Source organism: Musca domestica, unplaced genomic scaffold (assembly GCF_030504385.1).
Source record: "Musca domestica strain aabys unplaced genomic scaffold, Musca_domestica.polishedcontigs.V.1.1 2, whole genome shotgun sequence".
Lineage (NCBI taxonomy): Eukaryota > Metazoa > Arthropoda > Insecta > Diptera > Muscidae > Musca > Musca domestica.
Window position 1 is genome coordinate 17,006,232 of NW_026712249.1, and position 17,757 is coordinate 17,023,988.

Here is a 17,757-nt window from a genome sequence, read left to right on the forward strand (position 1 = left end):
AAAAAAATGTTTATTTAAAAATAAGTTTTGATTATTATTTGTTTTAAGTAAAAACAGATGTTTTATTTAAACAAAGCAGGTACTTTCATTCATCGCAATTGAACAATTTCCACAAAATACCACCTCGTTAGTTAAAGTCGTGGTAGATTTAAGAAGGTAAAGTTATGCCATCATATATTTACATTTTTTTTAAATTATTAGAGTGACAACATCTCATTGTCAAAATTAATATTTATAAATCCATGGTATACACGTGTATCACACCATATGTGAAAATTATACATATGCAAAATTTGACATTACATATGTAAAAAAAAATATCGTCTGTTAGAGCTTTTGTTAAAATTAATAGTTCAGAAGTGTCAGCAATCAGGTCAACTCAGGATTTGATTGTAATCAGGTGTAAGTCCTAGGCATCAATTCTTTCTCTGTAAATATCATAATAGAAGAATATAGGTAGATGTATTAACGTTTGGGGACATAATTATGTCATGTTCTCATCTTTAGGCAATGACAGTTTTTGTTCTCTTTTGTTATCAATGTGTATGTCAAAATTTGCCTTTTTACATATGACTCAAAATTCACCCTTATCGCGTAACAAATTTTCCCAAAAAAAAATCACCATTCCCAAAAATGCAATCACGTACTTTTTTTTTCACAAAAGTTCACAAAAAGAAGTTATAATTATATTAATTTTGGGAATGGGATTCACAATTGACATGCGAACAAATATTCACAATTTCTACGCGATAAGGGTGATTATTGCTTTCACACGCTTGCATATGCTTTTTTTATTTCCATTGTGACTATATTTGCTGTGTCCCAGAATCTATTAGCTTTACAATATTTCTTCGATATCATAAAGGGAAAATCAGTTATCTGTTTAGATCTGGAACAGACCAATGCATGGTTCCATCATAAAGGGAAAATCGGTTATCGTAGTAAAAACTTTTACTTTCTTGCAGTTCTGGAAACGATTGGAAAACTAGTGCATTCTTGCAGTTTCTAAAACAGCTTTTACTACGATAACCTATTAGCCTTTATGTTATCGAAAAAAATGCAAAGCTACTGGATTCTTCAGGTACTAAAACAGCATATATTATAATAGAACAAGAATAATGGGCCTACAAGGGCCATTATAATAAAAAAATGTCAAATGATAATTTTTATAAAGGAAATATTTCTCACGTCATATTTTCATTAATCAAAAATCCAGTCCAGTCCGAATCGATTTTCCTTCTAATACCATTACGATCTTTTGTCACAAAAGTCGATAAAATGCGATTGGTCTAAAGTCGACTTAAGTATCCCTAATACCGATGAAGTGACATTACAGACGCCGACCATAGAATTTATCGTAAAGAAAATTAACAATTTTTAAATTTTATAATAATTTATGCTCGATATCGGGGCGAACGCCAACAAATACAATTGGCAAAGTTCAGTTTAGGACGGTAAACAGTGAATTCGAGTATAAACTAGTTGCGTTAAAGTTGAAAAAACGGCGGCAAAAAGAGCGCATCATCTAGGAAGCTACAGATAATTTCGTGTGTATTTCGTTTTAATTTTGGGTGATAAGTTTTTTTTTTTGCCAAAATGGTGGGCAAACATATGCACAAGAAAAAAATGTCCGAATATACGGAAAACGAGGAGTACAAAAGTGATGCAGATGCTGGCGATGATGAGGTGGCCGAGAAAGAGTATCATGCCAGTGCCAGCGATGGCTCCGAAAACGGTGATGCAGCTAATAATGATAATGAGAAAACAAATGTGCGTGATGATGATGAGGAAACTACACTGGGTGAAGATGATGATCTTGCCCAGGGTCTCAATAGCTATTCACATGGTGATGGAGATGATGCCGGTAGTGCGGCTGAGGATAATGACGATGATTATGAGGCCGATAGCGGCAAAAAGGCCAAGAAACGTAAAACCGCGGGAGCTAAAAAGTCACTGGATACCAATGAGTCGGATGATGAGGCACTGAATGGCGCCTCGCCGAAAAAGAAAAGTCGTAAAAATGCCGGTGCCGCCGGTAAAGCTGGCGCCAAGAGTGCTGGTGCTGCCGCCAAAGGTAAGGCTAAGGCCAAGAAAGCAGCTCCCGTCGAAGCTGATGAGGATGATGACGGCGAAGGCGAAGAGGAAGAATATGAAGTTAAAGATATTGTTGGACACAAAACCGAACGTGGTGTTTCATATTTCCTTATCAGATGGAAGGGCTACACCAAGGCCGATGATACATGGGAGGCTGAAGACAGTCTTAATTGTCCGGAAATAATTGATAAATATAAGAAAAAGGTAAGTGGCAGGAAAATTGAGGAAAAATTAATGGAAGGCATATCAGTACAGTTGCCACCAAATTATTTGCTATGATGGTGTGTGGTATACGTGAAAATGAAAATAGGGTTGCCATGCCATTTCGAAATTGTTATTATTGTGGGGAAGTTTTTATGCTAGGCGTTTTATTAGAATATATGTACGTGTGTTTGTGTGAAAATGATATTTGTTTACATTTTCCATGTAACTGAAGTTGAATGACCGAATGTGCGATTTTGCATAGTTTCATTTTTTTTGTCCAATCAGCTGTATAAGCATTGTTATGGATGTGTATTTGCAAATAGTTATGACAATTATACAAAACTGCGTTTTAGAAGAACGTACTTTGAACTACGTAATAGGTTTATCGTTACTTAAATATGAAATTACCTAGATATCACCTTAATTTTTGGGGAGTGATGCCAACCCAAAGAAGAGTGATGCCAATCCAAATTAAGATGGAAATCGGGAAACTTACTAGTTTTTCATGTCATAGTGTAAAGGTATAATTGATCCGAACGAAACTTTAACAATTGCATAGTAGTTTGACATCCCATTTTAACTTCGAAACTCAGGCTCCTTTTTTTAGAACCTGAGTTGTGTCAGTAAATATCCCGTCACTCTATGACGCTTGGGAGGCTGGTTCTTTTCACGTTTTGATCATGAAGGAATCCTGGACATACCAATGAGTCGAAATATCTTAGTGAAGATGGTAATATTAGTAATTACATGTCCACATTTTTCGACTTCAATTACATAAATGCACTAATTCCTGATAGGTATGGCGTATTTTGCCCTAATTATTAGTTACTCATATAACACCGTATTGTTTTGTAGTTATCCATTTACAATCAAGAAGACAAGTGAAATGGGAAAAGAACTTAGAAATAGGATATTTGATCATAGTTAGGCGGGCTATCAAGCTGTCAAGACAAGTGTCCATAAATAAAGAGGCGTTTTTGTTTGCTAGAAACCCCTTTGAAAATAGTAGTGTAATGGCGAATGAAATGGCTTCTGATGGTTCCCAGTTGATTGTTGAGATTGTCAAACAACTGATAAGCTAGTATATCAGTTGTTTCATAAAGTTTTTAACCGAAGCAGCCGGAAATGGAATTTGGAAAGCTGTTGCAAGGTATATCCGTCTGGCCGACAATTCCAAAAAATCTGCTCCATTCTATAATTTATTACGTTAGGTTATTTGACGAGGCGTCACTGCCGGATCAAATATGTGATCAGATGGGAAAACAGTGGTCGTGATTTTTGTGGACTATGTGATGATAAAGAAGAGTTAGAGACTCCAAATTTCATATTTGAAGTTCGTAAGAGCCTACTACAGCCTATGACGAAAAATTGCGTATGCAGGTCCAAGTCTTCGTATGGCCCCCATATAATGGTACCTCCCAATATTCGGCATTTTAATGAATTTTGCGACATTATTTAAGGTATATGTTTCAAATTCCGTATTTGAGGTTCGAAATGGGCACTACAGCCTATGACAAAAATTGCCTATGCAGGTCCACGTCGTCTTAAACCCCCATATAACAATACCTCCCGATGTTTGGTATTTTAATGGTTTTGGATACATATTCGTAATTGGCACTACAGCCTCTGACAAATAATTGCATATGCATGTCCACGTTTTGGTATAGCCTCCACATAAAGATATATCCCGGAATTTGGTATTTTGATGATTTAAGCGACGTTATTTACCGGAATCGTTTCAAATTTAATTTTTGAAGTTCGTAATTGGCACTAAAGCCTCTGACAAAAAATTGAGTATACAGGCCCACGTCTTCGTATAGCTCCAACATAATGATACCTCCCAATATTCGGTATTTTGATAATTTTATAGACATTATTCACCTGAATTGTTTCAAATTTCGTATTTGAAGATCTTAAGGGGTATTACAGCCTATGAAAAAAATTATATTTTCAGGTCCACGTCTTCCTATATACGTATAGCCCCACATATAACGTAACCTTCCAATATTCCTCATGTTTATGATTTTAGTTTCAAATTTTTGTCAGCCTATGACAAAAATGACACGTCCTCATCTAGTCCCCATAAGACGGTTTTCATTTAAGCGGTAATTTTTGACGGATTTTTTTTTAAATTTAAAATTCTTTCCAAACGGTGGAGGGTATTAAAAGTTCAGCCCGGCTGCTTTTTTACTTGTTTTCTATAGGTTTGCTAAAACATATTTTCTATTACTACTACTACTCTATCCTATCTGTATGTACTCCTCCTAGGATGAAAACAACCGACTAAATGTCTCCGAATGAAATTGCTGCCGACTCCTGAAAAGCTGTTCATCCTTTAACCATATAAATCAAAACCTTTCTGCCATCTTTAAGAAGCGCTGATTATTTTAAAAATGTACTGATTTTTAGATATTTTTAGAGCATTTTGCTTGAAAATCTAATTTGTTGTCGGTTTGTCGAAATGTTCGAAACCATTTCGCATTTCTGGCTACGACGGTGTAGATCAATTGATAGGATACCAATATGCCTACTTTGGACCCCATGACTTTTTGGACGAATTTTTTTTGCCCATTGTCATGTCCATAATTATTTTTTTTAATTTATATTATTTTTTACAAAATGTACAAAATAATAAACTATACCAATTTTTATTTAATTTCCCAATTTTAGCAAGCAGCTGCTGCCGCCACACCGAAAAAAGGTGCAACGCCCGCCTCGAAAAAAGGTAAAAAAGGTGCTGCGACGCCCGCTGCCGCCAAGGGCAATAAAAATGCCAAACAAAAGAAGCAACAACAGGATGACGACGATGATGAAGTCGAAGAAGAATGGGAAGTCGATAAGATCATCGACTATGCCGAAGAGAAAAAAGGACGCGTATTTCGTATACGCTGGAAAGGTTTTGGTCCCAAACACGATACCTGGGAGCCAGAAGAAAATCTCAATTGCAAAGACATCATCGATAAATTCATGAAGCGCATGAAAGCCGACGAGAATGTCTCGTTCAAGGAGCTGCGCGAAGAGCCCAAAAAGACAAAACGTTTGGTCAACGAGACGGCACCGCGCACCAACCTACACAATCCGATTGGGCGTAAATCGAAACGAGGTGGCAACAAGCAAAGGTAAGGTAAATATTTTTGCTAGTCCCTAACGCATGGATTACCGTGATTTTTCTAATGGCAATCTCATTATGTCTTTTCTTTGACTACTTTTTTTTATAGAGTTTACTATGGCGAGGAAGATTAAACAATGTTTTGAAGAAACTCGCAAAATCTAGTTCAACAAACATCAGATTGAACAACGCGTCGTCACTTTTGTTTTAAAATACTACTTTTTTTTTATTAATTTATAATTAATTTTCTTTTTGTGTGCATGTGTGATGAGTTTTTGTCTATCAGCAAAGCGGTAGGGTTTTAGGGTTTTTGTTTTCCCCCTCTCTTTAATAAGGCAATCTTACAAAATTTAGTTTGTATAGCAGCTCGCCACTTTCAAGTGTAATTTTCGGGATAATTTATTTTAATTATTTTCTTTACATTTTAAGCCAAATTATTGGTGGCCAATTTAAATATAAATTTTGGAAATTAAACCTTCAAACACATTCCAACAAGAATTTTAAAAAATTCGGAAATTCGCATAAACTTCATAATGAATTTTGGTTTCAACACATTTGGATTTCAAATGCTTTGTTCGATAACAATTTAAGCAAATAGGATTCCGATTTCGTAATGTTGCTTGCACTTGAAATTGGTAGAGATCAGGAAAATTAAAAAAATACTAAAACCACTATTCCTCCCTCCTCCCAAATATTTTTATTCAAAATTCCATAGTTTTAGATGGAAGCAGATGATTTTTAATATCTACCTTTTTTAGCCATTCGTTTTTGTGCACGTGTGTATAGAACTCGCTTCACATTTTTATAAATCACGTAGACCGTGAGCATTTCTTTTCGTTTAATTTTTAATAACCAAATTATCCGTTTTTATCAATCCCACCTTTTTCTATTTATTCTAAAACTGAAGAGAACAAAATTTACAATCATCATAATTATTATTCTTATTATTATTGGTCTTATAGAAATATATAACACAACTGTTTGGTTCGATTTAAATATAAAATATTTAAGACCCAAACACAAATGAATGTTAAGCAAAATAAGAAAATTCCAAAAAATATGAATACAAAAGTATGTACCTTTTTGGAAGGTATAAAATAACAAGAATAACAAAAATAATCCCACTCAAATCACCAATAAAATAACAAAATACAAAATTCTTATAAAACAATATATTTAACACAAAAGAAAATTTTAAAGAAAGAAGAAGTAAGAAAATAAAAAGAAACTGATGTCTAGATTTAAATGAAAACACAAAATGAACGTGTAAAAACGTAACAAAAAGAAATATGTTTTAATAAAAACAAAATATTATGAAATTAGTATTTTTATAGGTTATCGTTGTATAAGGTTTTAAAGGTAGCTTAGGAACTAGTTTAGAAAATAGATTTTGAGGTTATTTGTTAACTTAGAAAATCAAGGATCAATCTTTTCCATTCGATATTGAAAAGAACAATTTCTTTGATAGTTCTTTTTGGGGTATTACTTTTTTCAATTCAGATTTTGTTATTGTTTTTCGTAGAGCCTGACGTTAAAGTCAATGTGAAAGGAAAACACTGTTTGAAATTAGTTTTTTATATCTTTCATATTTTGACTTAAATTCCTAATTTGGAAAACCCTCGGACCTCAATTATTGTTCTATTCAAATACGAGTTTTTATTATAACCTTAGCCAATATTGCTACGGTCGAAATAATGGTTTTAGACCCAAGTCTCTTTGGACCAAATCCGATTCAGAATATTTGGGGTTGATCTGGGAGTGTCCGTCTGTCCCACGATAACTTTCATAGGTAATATCTAATTCGATACAAACTTGGTACATCATAATATGATTATCTAACTTATATCGAGTTCGGAGATGGGTAATATCCTGGTAATACTCCTGGTACCTTCCCCACGAAAGTTCATTATACTCTCAGCCATATGGCTCGAAAGGGTATAAATCATTTGATACTGCCAAAACGTGTCTCATAGAAATAGCGTTTTTAGACCCTGGGTCTCTTTGGACCAAATCTGTTTTAGGTCATTGGGAGTCGATATAGAGATGTCTGTCCGTCCGTCTATCTGCCTGGCTGGCGCGCTGTTGATTCAAACTTGATACATCGTAGTATGATTATCAAACTTAGCTCGAATTCGGAGATGGACAATATCGGTCCACTCCTTCTGGTAACTCCCACACAAAATGGCAACATTTTCAAAGAAAAAAATTTACTGCACAGAAAGAGAAAGGATAATCCGATTTTGCTCCAACTTTGCGAATATTAGTATTTGCATCAGTGCTATGTCAGGTGCGAAAATGGACAATATCGGTTTACTCCATCAAGTACCTCCACCACAAAGGGTCAAAATTTTGTATAATTACAACTCTTATAAAATTTGACGTAAGAGTCCGATTGTCTTCAAATTTCACACGACTTTGCGAATACTAGCATTTGCATCAGTGCTATGTCAGGTACGAAAATATACAATATCAATCCACTCCATCAAAAACCTCCCCCACAATGGTTCAAAATTTTGAATAATTTCAACTCTTATAAAATGTGATGTAAGAGTCCGATTGTCTTCAAATTTCACACATCCTAATTATTTTATTAATTCAAGGTTTGGTGTTAAGGTGGAATACATCGGTCCACTCCTTCTGGTACCTCCCCCACAAAAGGGTTAAAATTTTTGAATATTCATGAAGCTCATAAAATATAAAATTAACATTCAAATCCATTCAGACTTGTGACTTTTCAATATTTCCATCAACAAAAGATCTGTTATAAAGACGGTAGAGATCTGACCACTTCTTCTGGTACCTCTCCCACCAAAGGTTAAACATTTTACTAACAATTATTCGGAAAAAAATTGGAAGTAAATGTTCGATTTCTTTTAACTACTAACAATATTTTTATCAGTATTAGATGAAGTAGAATACTTTGGTCCACCATATCTGGAACCTCAAGTATATGCCAACATTTTCCAAAAAGATCACATATCTCATATAAGGAAAGTTGGTAAAATTTATATCAGACTTAGATCTGAAAAAAAAAAAATAAAAAATGGATATTATTGGCCCACTATTTCCAAACCTTTGCTAGTCAAGCAATTCAAAATCTATTTAAATAGACGAACATCGGCCCGGGGTATACCTCCGTCGACAAGACCGACTAACACTTTTTATCTTGTTTCTTTTTTAATTTCACATTTTTTAAACGAGAATTGAGACCCACACCCTTTTTTTAAATTGGGTTAACGTTTTTCAAATGATAACAGAAATATTAGGAAATTAAAGTAATTTTACCAAGAAATTAGAAACTTTGATCGTTTTATAATTTACTTTAAAATTTCAAAGGATATTTCTATTTTTAATTCCAAAGAAGTTTGTATTTCCTATTCTATTAAAAAAATATATCAAGCGTTAGTAATTACCGATGATATTTAGGTCCTTTCTTTAGCCATTTTTATTATTGTTTTACATACAAATAGCCTCCCAGGTGTGCAATCCACGACTGCGATTTCAAATCATCATCTCCAACTACACTCATCAATAGAACCTAAAGTAAATTTAAATCATATTAAGTAGTCATTTATTTTATGCAAAGGAATTGTTTATACTTAACCCATGTCCTCCATATTGAAATTAAATTTCAGCAGCAATGACTCGGATGTGTCACCCTCGGTACCAGATTTTACAACACCCAGAAATGTAAGTGTAAATATTTTTAATTTGTTTTATTTTATATTTATTAACTTCTTTATTATTTTTGTTCTTTCTAGAGAGGAGGCTCGACCCGTTTGAATGGCGTACAGCAACAGGATACTTCCGGAGATTTTGGCAGTGATTTTGGTGAAAATGCTTCATTTTTAAATCACGTTGGTTATGTCATGAATAAACTGCCCCCAGCAACGGTTGAAAGAATGCAGGGCAAAATCTTTGCCATACTCTATGAGGAATTGGGCAAACATACGCCAAAGAGAAAAGGCGTTTAAGTCACTTACATACATGTGTATGTAGTAAGACCATTTTAAAAAATAATTTTACAAACAGACGAGAAAAGAAAACACAGATCAACAATATTTTAAAAAGACGGATACAAAAGAAATCAAATATTTTAAGTTTAATTAATGAAATGCAACCTTCTTCAAAAGGTTGAGCTAATAAATGTCTCTTCGCGTGAAAAAAAAGAAAACATTTTAAACAGTTATATATCATTTGCTCTGGGACTGGATTCTTGTTCCATGAAAATATCTCCTTTAAAATAATATTTCAAGAACAAAAGAATTGAGGCCCTGTAGTGGGATTTTCTAACACATTTTTGAGATCCCGACAAAAATCGGTAGAATTAAAACGCAAATTTATGAATAAAAAGTCTAAATAAAAATGGGCAACACAGTTGCTATAGGTAGTACCTATCGAGTACTTTTTTTAGTCGTTAACTCGCTGAAAAAATTCGTTAATTACCGAAATTATAAATACTTGAATTTTAACGATTTTTGTCGGTAACTCCAAAAATGATTTGGAGAATTCCACTACTGATTTGATTAATACAAAATTTTTTTAACCATTTGTATCACATCTGTCCCGATAACATTTGTGAGAATATATTTTCTTTCTAAAGTTGTTCAATATAATTGCCCTCACAATAGCGGAATCTAACCTACAGCAAGTAAATTAAATGGATATAAAATTACATTAAACAAAACTAAAGGTGGAAGTACATAAAGAGCTTCTTTGACTGGCTTAAGTCACCGGCTGGCTTTTTCTTAGAGGAACAAAGGAGGTTGACTTAGTTCGATTTTGGCCTACACTCCTTTATCTTTTCCAAAAAAGCCAGCCGTTGACATAAGCCAGTCAAAAAAGCTTTTTATGTGCTGCTTGCACCTCAAAGGCTTAAGTACACAACCGAATTTTCTTCTGACATAAGTCGTTAGCTGACCTTTTATGAAAAAGAAAATCTATTTAAAGGTGATCCAGCTCAAATATGTGTTTCAAGTCCCTCGTTGTTATATGGAAAGTCAGTCGATGGGTTATGCCAGAAAAAAATATTTTTTGTGAGTTTAGGCCTCAACATTATTTTGAGAGAATTGTTATAGCCTCGTCCAACAAATGGAGGGTATGTAATAAATGACCGCCATTTATCTGGCTATATTAATACGGGTTTTCAATAATTAATTTTCAAGAACTTTGAGGATCTTTCCGGATATAAAGTAGTCGTGAATTTTTTTTAAAGAATTTTTTTTTTTTTTAAATATTCCAGGGATCAATTTTTATCAAATGTCTGTTGCCACGAAATCTTGAATTTTTGAAAAAAAAAATTGTGAAATTTTATGAAATCTTAAAAAAAAATTTCCAGTATTTTTTTTTTTGCATAGAATCGATGATTATTTGATCGATATTTGGGACATGTAGTGGGATAGCTCATTTTTTGAGTTACCGACAAAAATTAATAACTTTCGACATTTGTCTGCTCCTCAGAATTATTACAGCCTCCGCCAAACAAATGGGGGGCATATAGAGTCCGGCCTTCATTTATCAAGAATTTTATAAACCCGAACAACATTAACTTCCTGTCTATATTTATCCGGGATTCCAATAACTAATTTGTTTTTTTTTTTTTTTTTTTTTTTCAAAATGTCCAGATCGAATTTTGGGATTTTCAATAGTAATTAAAATATTGTTTTGGCACTAAACGTGGATTTTTTTAAAATATTTTTATCAAGAACCTGTTGTCACGTAATCTTGGATTTTTGAAGGAATTTTTGTCAAGGACATCCTGTTCGAAAATTATGGAATTTTGAGAAATTTACAAAAATATATATTTAGGGATTATTTTACAAAGCATTGGCGATTTTTTGATCGATATTTGTGACCTGTAGTGGGATTCTCTAGCTCACTTTTTGAGTTGCCGACAAAAATCTATTACTTTTCGATAATCGTCAGTAATTCAAAACATAAGCTAGATAATCGATCCCACTGCCGTTTAAAATTGTAACCAGTACAACGACCTGGGATTTTGTTCATCAGCTTAAACGAGTACTTGCTTGGATGGGTTCCCTCGTTCTCAGTACTATTCAAACTTGAATTTTATGAAATTAAAGCTCTGGTATTGAACCTTAATTCTAAGGGTTTTGGAAGATCTTCTCAAATGTAATTACAATTGACTAAAAACAATGTTTCATTAATTTGCTTTCCTATCTAATTTCTATCTCCCCGAGAGTTTTGGGCAACCGGTGTATTCGAACTGTTGCTGGAAGGCTTTTCTGTACTCTCACTTGAAAGTGTAGGGCTGTATAGTATTAGGATCTACTTTGCCTCTTAGTTCGTTATCGATTTCTCCTCATTTCTATCTTCCTGAGAGTTTTTCTGGAAGGCTTAACTGTGCTCAGATTTGACAGCGTTCGATCTATTTTATTTTAGGAGCTGCTTTGTCAATTTATTAAGTTCAATTTCGAATCGTTATACAGAAACATGCCCTGTATTTGATTTTTGAAAAATATTGATTTTTTTTTCATTGGGATAAAATCAAAAATTCACATAGAAATTAGGCTTTAAATCTTGTAACCGACTTCATATGAAATAAACATTAGGAAAATATAACATGCAGTTATAGTACCTAGTGTATATAAAAAATGTTTATCTAAATTAAATATTCATTTTGAACTTATCACACTTTCCTTGTGGAGAATTTCCATATTGTTGACCTGTGTTTTCTGCACCCTTTTTTTACACCCACACATACATACAATCACAATGTATAACACCCTGAACTATTATTGCCACAATTCGTTGATGCCATTGAAAAATCATTGAATATTTTAAGATTTCCGACTAAATTGAAGATATTGCCGAAAAATACACTAAATTATTTTATTAATAATTCAAACATACCAAAATGTTCATATCGCCCATATACTCAAAGAAGGTCATAGTTCGAAAAATCAGATTTGTAAAACTTTCAGATCAGATCAAATTAAAAAAATGGATTTGCCGAATTTGTACAGATTTTTCCATCGATACTTAAAATGTTTTAATTTTTAATTTTTGCAAAAACGGCTTTTTGGAGTCATGACACTCTTTGAGTAAATAATCGATATGAAAACACACTTAAGGTGATGATGAATAAGCAGCTTGGCATTATGGCATGGCATATTTTGTGAAATATTATAAAGGGATGTCTAACACGCAATCGAATCTTGTCGTCGTTTTACCTTTATGAAGATGAGAGTACATAAAAGATTTTTTTTTTGGCTGACTTAAGTCATCGGCTGGCTTTTTCGTAGAGGAACAAAGGCGTTTAAGGTTGATTTAGTTCGATTTTGGCCGGACGCTCCTTTGTTCTTTTACGAAGGAGTCAGCCCATGACTTAAGCCAGTCGAAAAAAAAAACGTTTTATGTATTTTCACCTTAAAGTCACACTAAATTCCAAGCTGCCCATATACCATCACCTTAATTTCCAAAATGAGTTCTTTGAATTAAATTTCTTTCCAATTTTCAATTATTGTTCTGCATTAATATTAAAATAGCCATATCTCTTTATGATATGCAGCATCACATTTTTAATTTCTCTTAGTTTTAAATACGAATTCACTATTTTATTCTTCATTCATGCAGCTAAAGAGGCAATTGATAACATATTTTAATTTTGTATTTTTAATTTGTTCACATTGGTTTTAAAATGTGTTTATCTGTCCGAATTTTTTGTGTGTATTTTAACGTTATAATCACATATTTATTTTATTATTTTTTTAAAAAAAAAATATTACTTTGTTTTGTTCCTTTTTTGTGAAGTTAACTTTGTCCAATATCGTGTATCAATTAGCCTATAATGAATTTCAAATAATAAAATAAACAATAAAAAAGACATTAGAAAGAAGTTTTATTTGTGTTTCTATTTTTTTGAAGGCCTGAAGACCTTCAGTTAAAGACATGTTGCGACCGAACTCGTTAAACATTTCTGGAAAATAAAACTGTCAGTTAAATCAAGCTAAAATTGGTATATTAAAATGCATTTCGTTCCAATTTTTATACCCTCCACCATTCTATGGAGGGTATATTAGCTCTTGTAATTCCGTTTGCAACTCCTCGAAATATTTATAATAGACCCTACAAAGTATATTCTGGATCAACATAAAATTCTAAGACGATCTAGCGTTGCGACCGTTGTCTGTTGTAATAGCGTTATCTTTCGAAGGAATTGAGATGGAAGTCTAAGAGTTTGCATACATGCAGGTTAAGTTCGTAAATAGACCATGTCGGTCCACGTTTTCGTATAGCCCCCATATAAGAGTACCTCCCGATAGTCGTATTTTGACGATTTCAGCAACAGTATTCATCGTACTCATTTTCAATTTCGTATTGAAAGCTCTTAATTAATTGGAACTACTACCTACGGCAAAAAATTTCGTATGCAGGTCCACATCTTCGAATGCAGGCCCACGCCTTGTTATAGCCCCCATATAACGATAATCTCCCCATATTCGGTATTTTCATTTTTGCGACATTATTCACCGAAATTGTAATAAATACCAATTTCGTATTTAAAGTTCGTAATTGGTACTACAGCCTATGACAAAAAATGTCGTATGCAGGTCCATGTCTTCGTATAGTCTCCATATAACGGTTTTCATTTAAGTGGTAGTTTTCGGATTTTTTTTTTTTAATTTTCAAGTACCTCCCAATTGGTGGAGAGTACAAAAAGTTCGGCCCGGCCGAACTTTTTTGCTTTTTTACTTTTTTGATATTGAATGAGATAATTTTACCACTGTATTTATTCAATGTCATCCGTGCAAGCTTATTACATCGCATAAATCGGAACCTGAAATCGGATTTAAACTTGGCCTCTATTCGGTTGTTGAAGCAGTTAGAGAAAATATGCACCGCTTTACTAATATGGTTCCTATTTTGGATGCATTCCTAGATCTAGGAAACATATTATCTGAAATCTCCATGAAATTTATACTAGCAACTATACTGCTTTTCGTTTTCGATGACGTTGCAGCTATAAATATTTCAATACATTTGCCTGTCATTTTCATTGGTATATGAATGTATAGTCCTAGAAGAAAGTCAAGTCAATTTGATGTTAGTTCCAGATGATGATGGAATTTTTAATCAAGTTATCTTTGAAATTTCTTTGTTCATCCATACCGTTTTAGTTATTTAAAAGACAGCGCGTTAGGTTCTAAATCTATTGTTTTTTTCTCGCACAGATTTGGAGAAATAAACCTCCACTTTTTGTATCGATATCAAATCAACATATGTTGTGCATTAGGCATTCGTTGGCTATACAATTAAAAAAATAAAATTTTAATATTAAAGCTTATATGGCCGAACATATTTCATCGACAAATCGAAGACTCAATTATGAGGAATACTACTATGCGCCTAATATTGAAAATTTCAAACCAATTTATTATGAAAAGGTGTGGGTAATTCTTCCTTACAATATTTAAATTTTAATTGAAAAGGTAGGTCAACTGAATATATTTTCATCGTTATGGATAATGTTTCGAATATATTCGCTGAGTCCCCAAACAATAACAGCTATCTACAGCCTATTTTTTATCCATTCGATTTCAATCCTAATTATCAATTCAAAGAAATCTTGTCACATTTAAAGCCTTTTACAACGCATTCTTATTTTTCCTCATCTGTCTGAAATAAAATTGACAATTTCAAGTTTAGTTTATCACTTCGACAAAATAAAACAAGTCATAATTTATTTATAAATCTTCCTATATAGATATATCGCATTAGGTTGTAATTCATTTTTTACTGTTCCTAACTTATAGACCAGCCTGGAGACCGAAACCAGGGCCCTTGGGTTCCTCAGTCAATGAGGTTGGTTCACCCTTGGGTTCGCTGGCAAAACGGCCATTACGGGGTCCGGGAGGAGAGACGCGATCAGCCTTGCAGTCGGCCAAGATTTCTTGCATGTCCTTAGCGGTTAAATCTTCCTGCAAAACAATAATAACAACTACTAATTAAATATCCACAAACAAAATTAATCTACAATTACTTACATAATAATCATCATTGATGGCCACCATGGGAGCATTGACACAAGCGCCCAAGCATTCAACTTCGGAAATGGTGAATTTCATATCCTTGGTGGTTTCGCCTACACCAATGCCCAAAGTTTTCTATATAAAAAAATCATATTTGAGTATCCATTGAACTAAATAATATTTTTGTAACTTACCTTGCATGTCTCCAAAATTTCATCGGAACCACGCAACCAACAGGGAGTGGTTGTGCACACTTGAACGTGATATTTACCAGTGGGCTTACGCATAAACATTGTGTAGAAAGTAGCTACTTCGTAGACACGCATATTGGGCAATTCCAAAATTTCAGCAACCTTGTGCATGGCCGAAATGGGCAACCAACCATGTTGACGTTGAGCCAAATCCAACAGGGGAATCATGGCACCGCGCTTATGGCCCTCTGGGTATATGCTCATGATAGCTTCAACGCGCTAAAATATGAAAAGAAAATTATTCAGTTTTGGAAAACATAACATTTTAGGAAAGTGAGAAAAATAGGATGGAGAGAACTCCGCTTATAACTTTACCACAGATACCCCTCTGGGTTCTTAGCACAATGATATAATATTTTACTTGTCCAGACCTACCAAGCTGTGGGCCTTCCAAGTTTTCTTAGTGCCTGTTATATATCCAGTGTTTGATAAACCAAAATATATGGATGTGAACCAAGGCTAAGAGCCCCAAATTTAAATTTAATACTTTTTTAAGTTGCTAGCCTTCGCCCGGGGCTTGACATTTTCTTCTCTGTGTATGTCCAACACCGACTACGTGGATTTAATGCTGCATCTCTATTTAATGGCAGAGAATCCTTCACAATGAAAATTTTTAGGACAAACAACTCAATAACATCTTAAGGAAATATCCTAACAGGTCAAAGACAATTTTAATTAATTGACGGGCCTGACCATAACCGAAGATGTTTTAGAAGCTGCCTATGTGAGAAGCTTTGATTCGAGGTGATGCTATGGTGAAAATAAATTGGTAATGGCGTTTTATAAGCAAAATAAAACCTGGCTAGTACTTCAAACAAATCCGACCGTGTGATGAAAATACGACCTTTCGAAGATCAACGGGCATTTGTTAAGAGTTTCACGGGCCATCCACCGAACAAGGCATCTACCTCTTACGCGACCATTTTGCTTTAGAATACAGTAAAGAGTGTTATGGTAAAGATGTAGAACTAAAAGCGATGCCATTGATTGTCCTTATCCCCCGAAGAGGGCTATGAAGTGTAGAGTGGAACATATGAAACACCTAAAAGAGTTTCCAATTGGAAAGTTATATAGTTAAATGAGGGATATAGTGCAACCTGGGTTAGATTTTGTCCACATTCACAACCATTTCATATACAAAGGAGACATATTTGGAAAATGATGCTTCCATATTCGACTCCCCCGTGAGATTATTGATTTTGATGCCTTTGTATCTTGGAGTTTTAATAGTAATGGTCCCCTCAATACTTCCTACACATCACCTAGTCATTCAGCACCACATCTCACACATCTGTCCGAAAGCACCAACTCACCTTCTTGTTTTCCGGTGTGAATTCGAATGGAATATCGGGGTTATCTTCGGGAGTATCACGATGGACAAACAAATTGTCGCTGCGTTGGGTAGCCGATGTAGCGATGGCACGTAGACTGCCGCGCTGGAATAAAATGCAGACAATAATTAATAAATTCAATTATTTACCTTTTAATATTAGATTTTCGGACAGGATTTATTGTGACCAAATTACATAACCTGTATTCTTCAAAGTTTACTTTGAATTCTTTGCATCGTCCAACGACTTACCACATATTGCAGGGTTTTTGTGGCACAATTAGCAAGCATTTTTTTCGTTTTATTCAATGGAAATTTGCTGAAATGTGTATTATTTCCAAAGGGAATGGAAGAATTCGATCGTCTCCCTCAAGCACCGACAGACTTTGCTAAAAAAAAACACCAAACTAATAATTTTCGGTCGTTATGTCAAGTTGACATCCATAAACAGCTGTTTATCATTTGTTGTTGTTATTATAAACTATGCATGGCACATCGTTGTAGAAAAGAGTAGTAAAAGTGAGATGATAGCAGGGTAGAGTAATTGAGTTGTGATTTTTATAGCTACCACCCATGGCAGAAGAATACATTTGTAGAAATTTTGTGAAAAAAAATATAATAACAACCTCCAATTTGTGTCGCATAGGAAAATTTATAAAAATCGATTTTTTTTGAAAAAACATTGTAAAATTATTGAAATATTAAAGTTCCAAAGCGTTGATGCATCTACCTTCTTCTTCTACCATGCCCTTCACCATAGTATGGAGGGTATTTTAA

General features: G+C 33.9%; 2 protein-coding genes across 4 annotated transcripts; one reads left to right on the plus strand and one right to left on the minus strand.

Annotated features, from left to right (window-relative positions):
- The first annotated feature begins 1,302 nt into the window (after positions 1–1,302).
- LOC101894547 (uncharacterized) lies at positions 1,303–13,265 on the plus strand. 3 transcript variants are annotated; one of them, XM_005184001.4, is made up of 4 exons: positions 1,303–2,298; positions 4,969–5,417; positions 9,043–9,097; positions 9,169–13,265. In XM_005184001.4, exons 1-4 carry the CDS (start codon positions 1,597–1,599, stop codon positions 9,379–9,381), a joined length of 1,419 nt encoding a protein of 472 aa, XP_005184058.2. In that variant the 5' UTR covers positions 1,303–1,596; the 3' UTR covers positions 9,382–13,265. The 3 variants fall into 3 exon arrangements, with proteins under 3 accessions (XP_005184058.2, XP_005184059.2, XP_005184060.2); XM_005184002.4 differs by having other exon boundaries at positions 1,304–2,298; positions 9,046–9,097; XM_005184003.4 differs by lacking the exons at positions 9,043–9,097; positions 9,169–13,265 and adding an exon at positions 5,517–6,726 and having other exon boundaries at positions 1,306–2,298.
- Positions 13,266–15,071: 1,806 nt separating this feature from the next.
- On the minus strand, positions 15,072–17,427 carry LOC101894382 (NADH dehydrogenase [ubiquinone] flavoprotein 2, mitochondrial). The gene is made up of 5 exons (XM_005184000.4): positions 17,233–17,427; positions 16,964–17,086; positions 15,594–15,869; positions 15,415–15,534; positions 15,072–15,348 (listed from the first exon to the last, which is right to left on the minus strand). The coding sequence occupies exons 1-5, from the start codon at positions 17,269–17,271 to the stop codon at positions 15,178–15,180; spliced, it is 729 nt and encodes a 242-aa protein (XP_005184057.1). The 5' UTR covers positions 17,272–17,427; the 3' UTR covers positions 15,072–15,177.
- Positions 17,428–17,757: the final 330 nt, after the last annotated feature.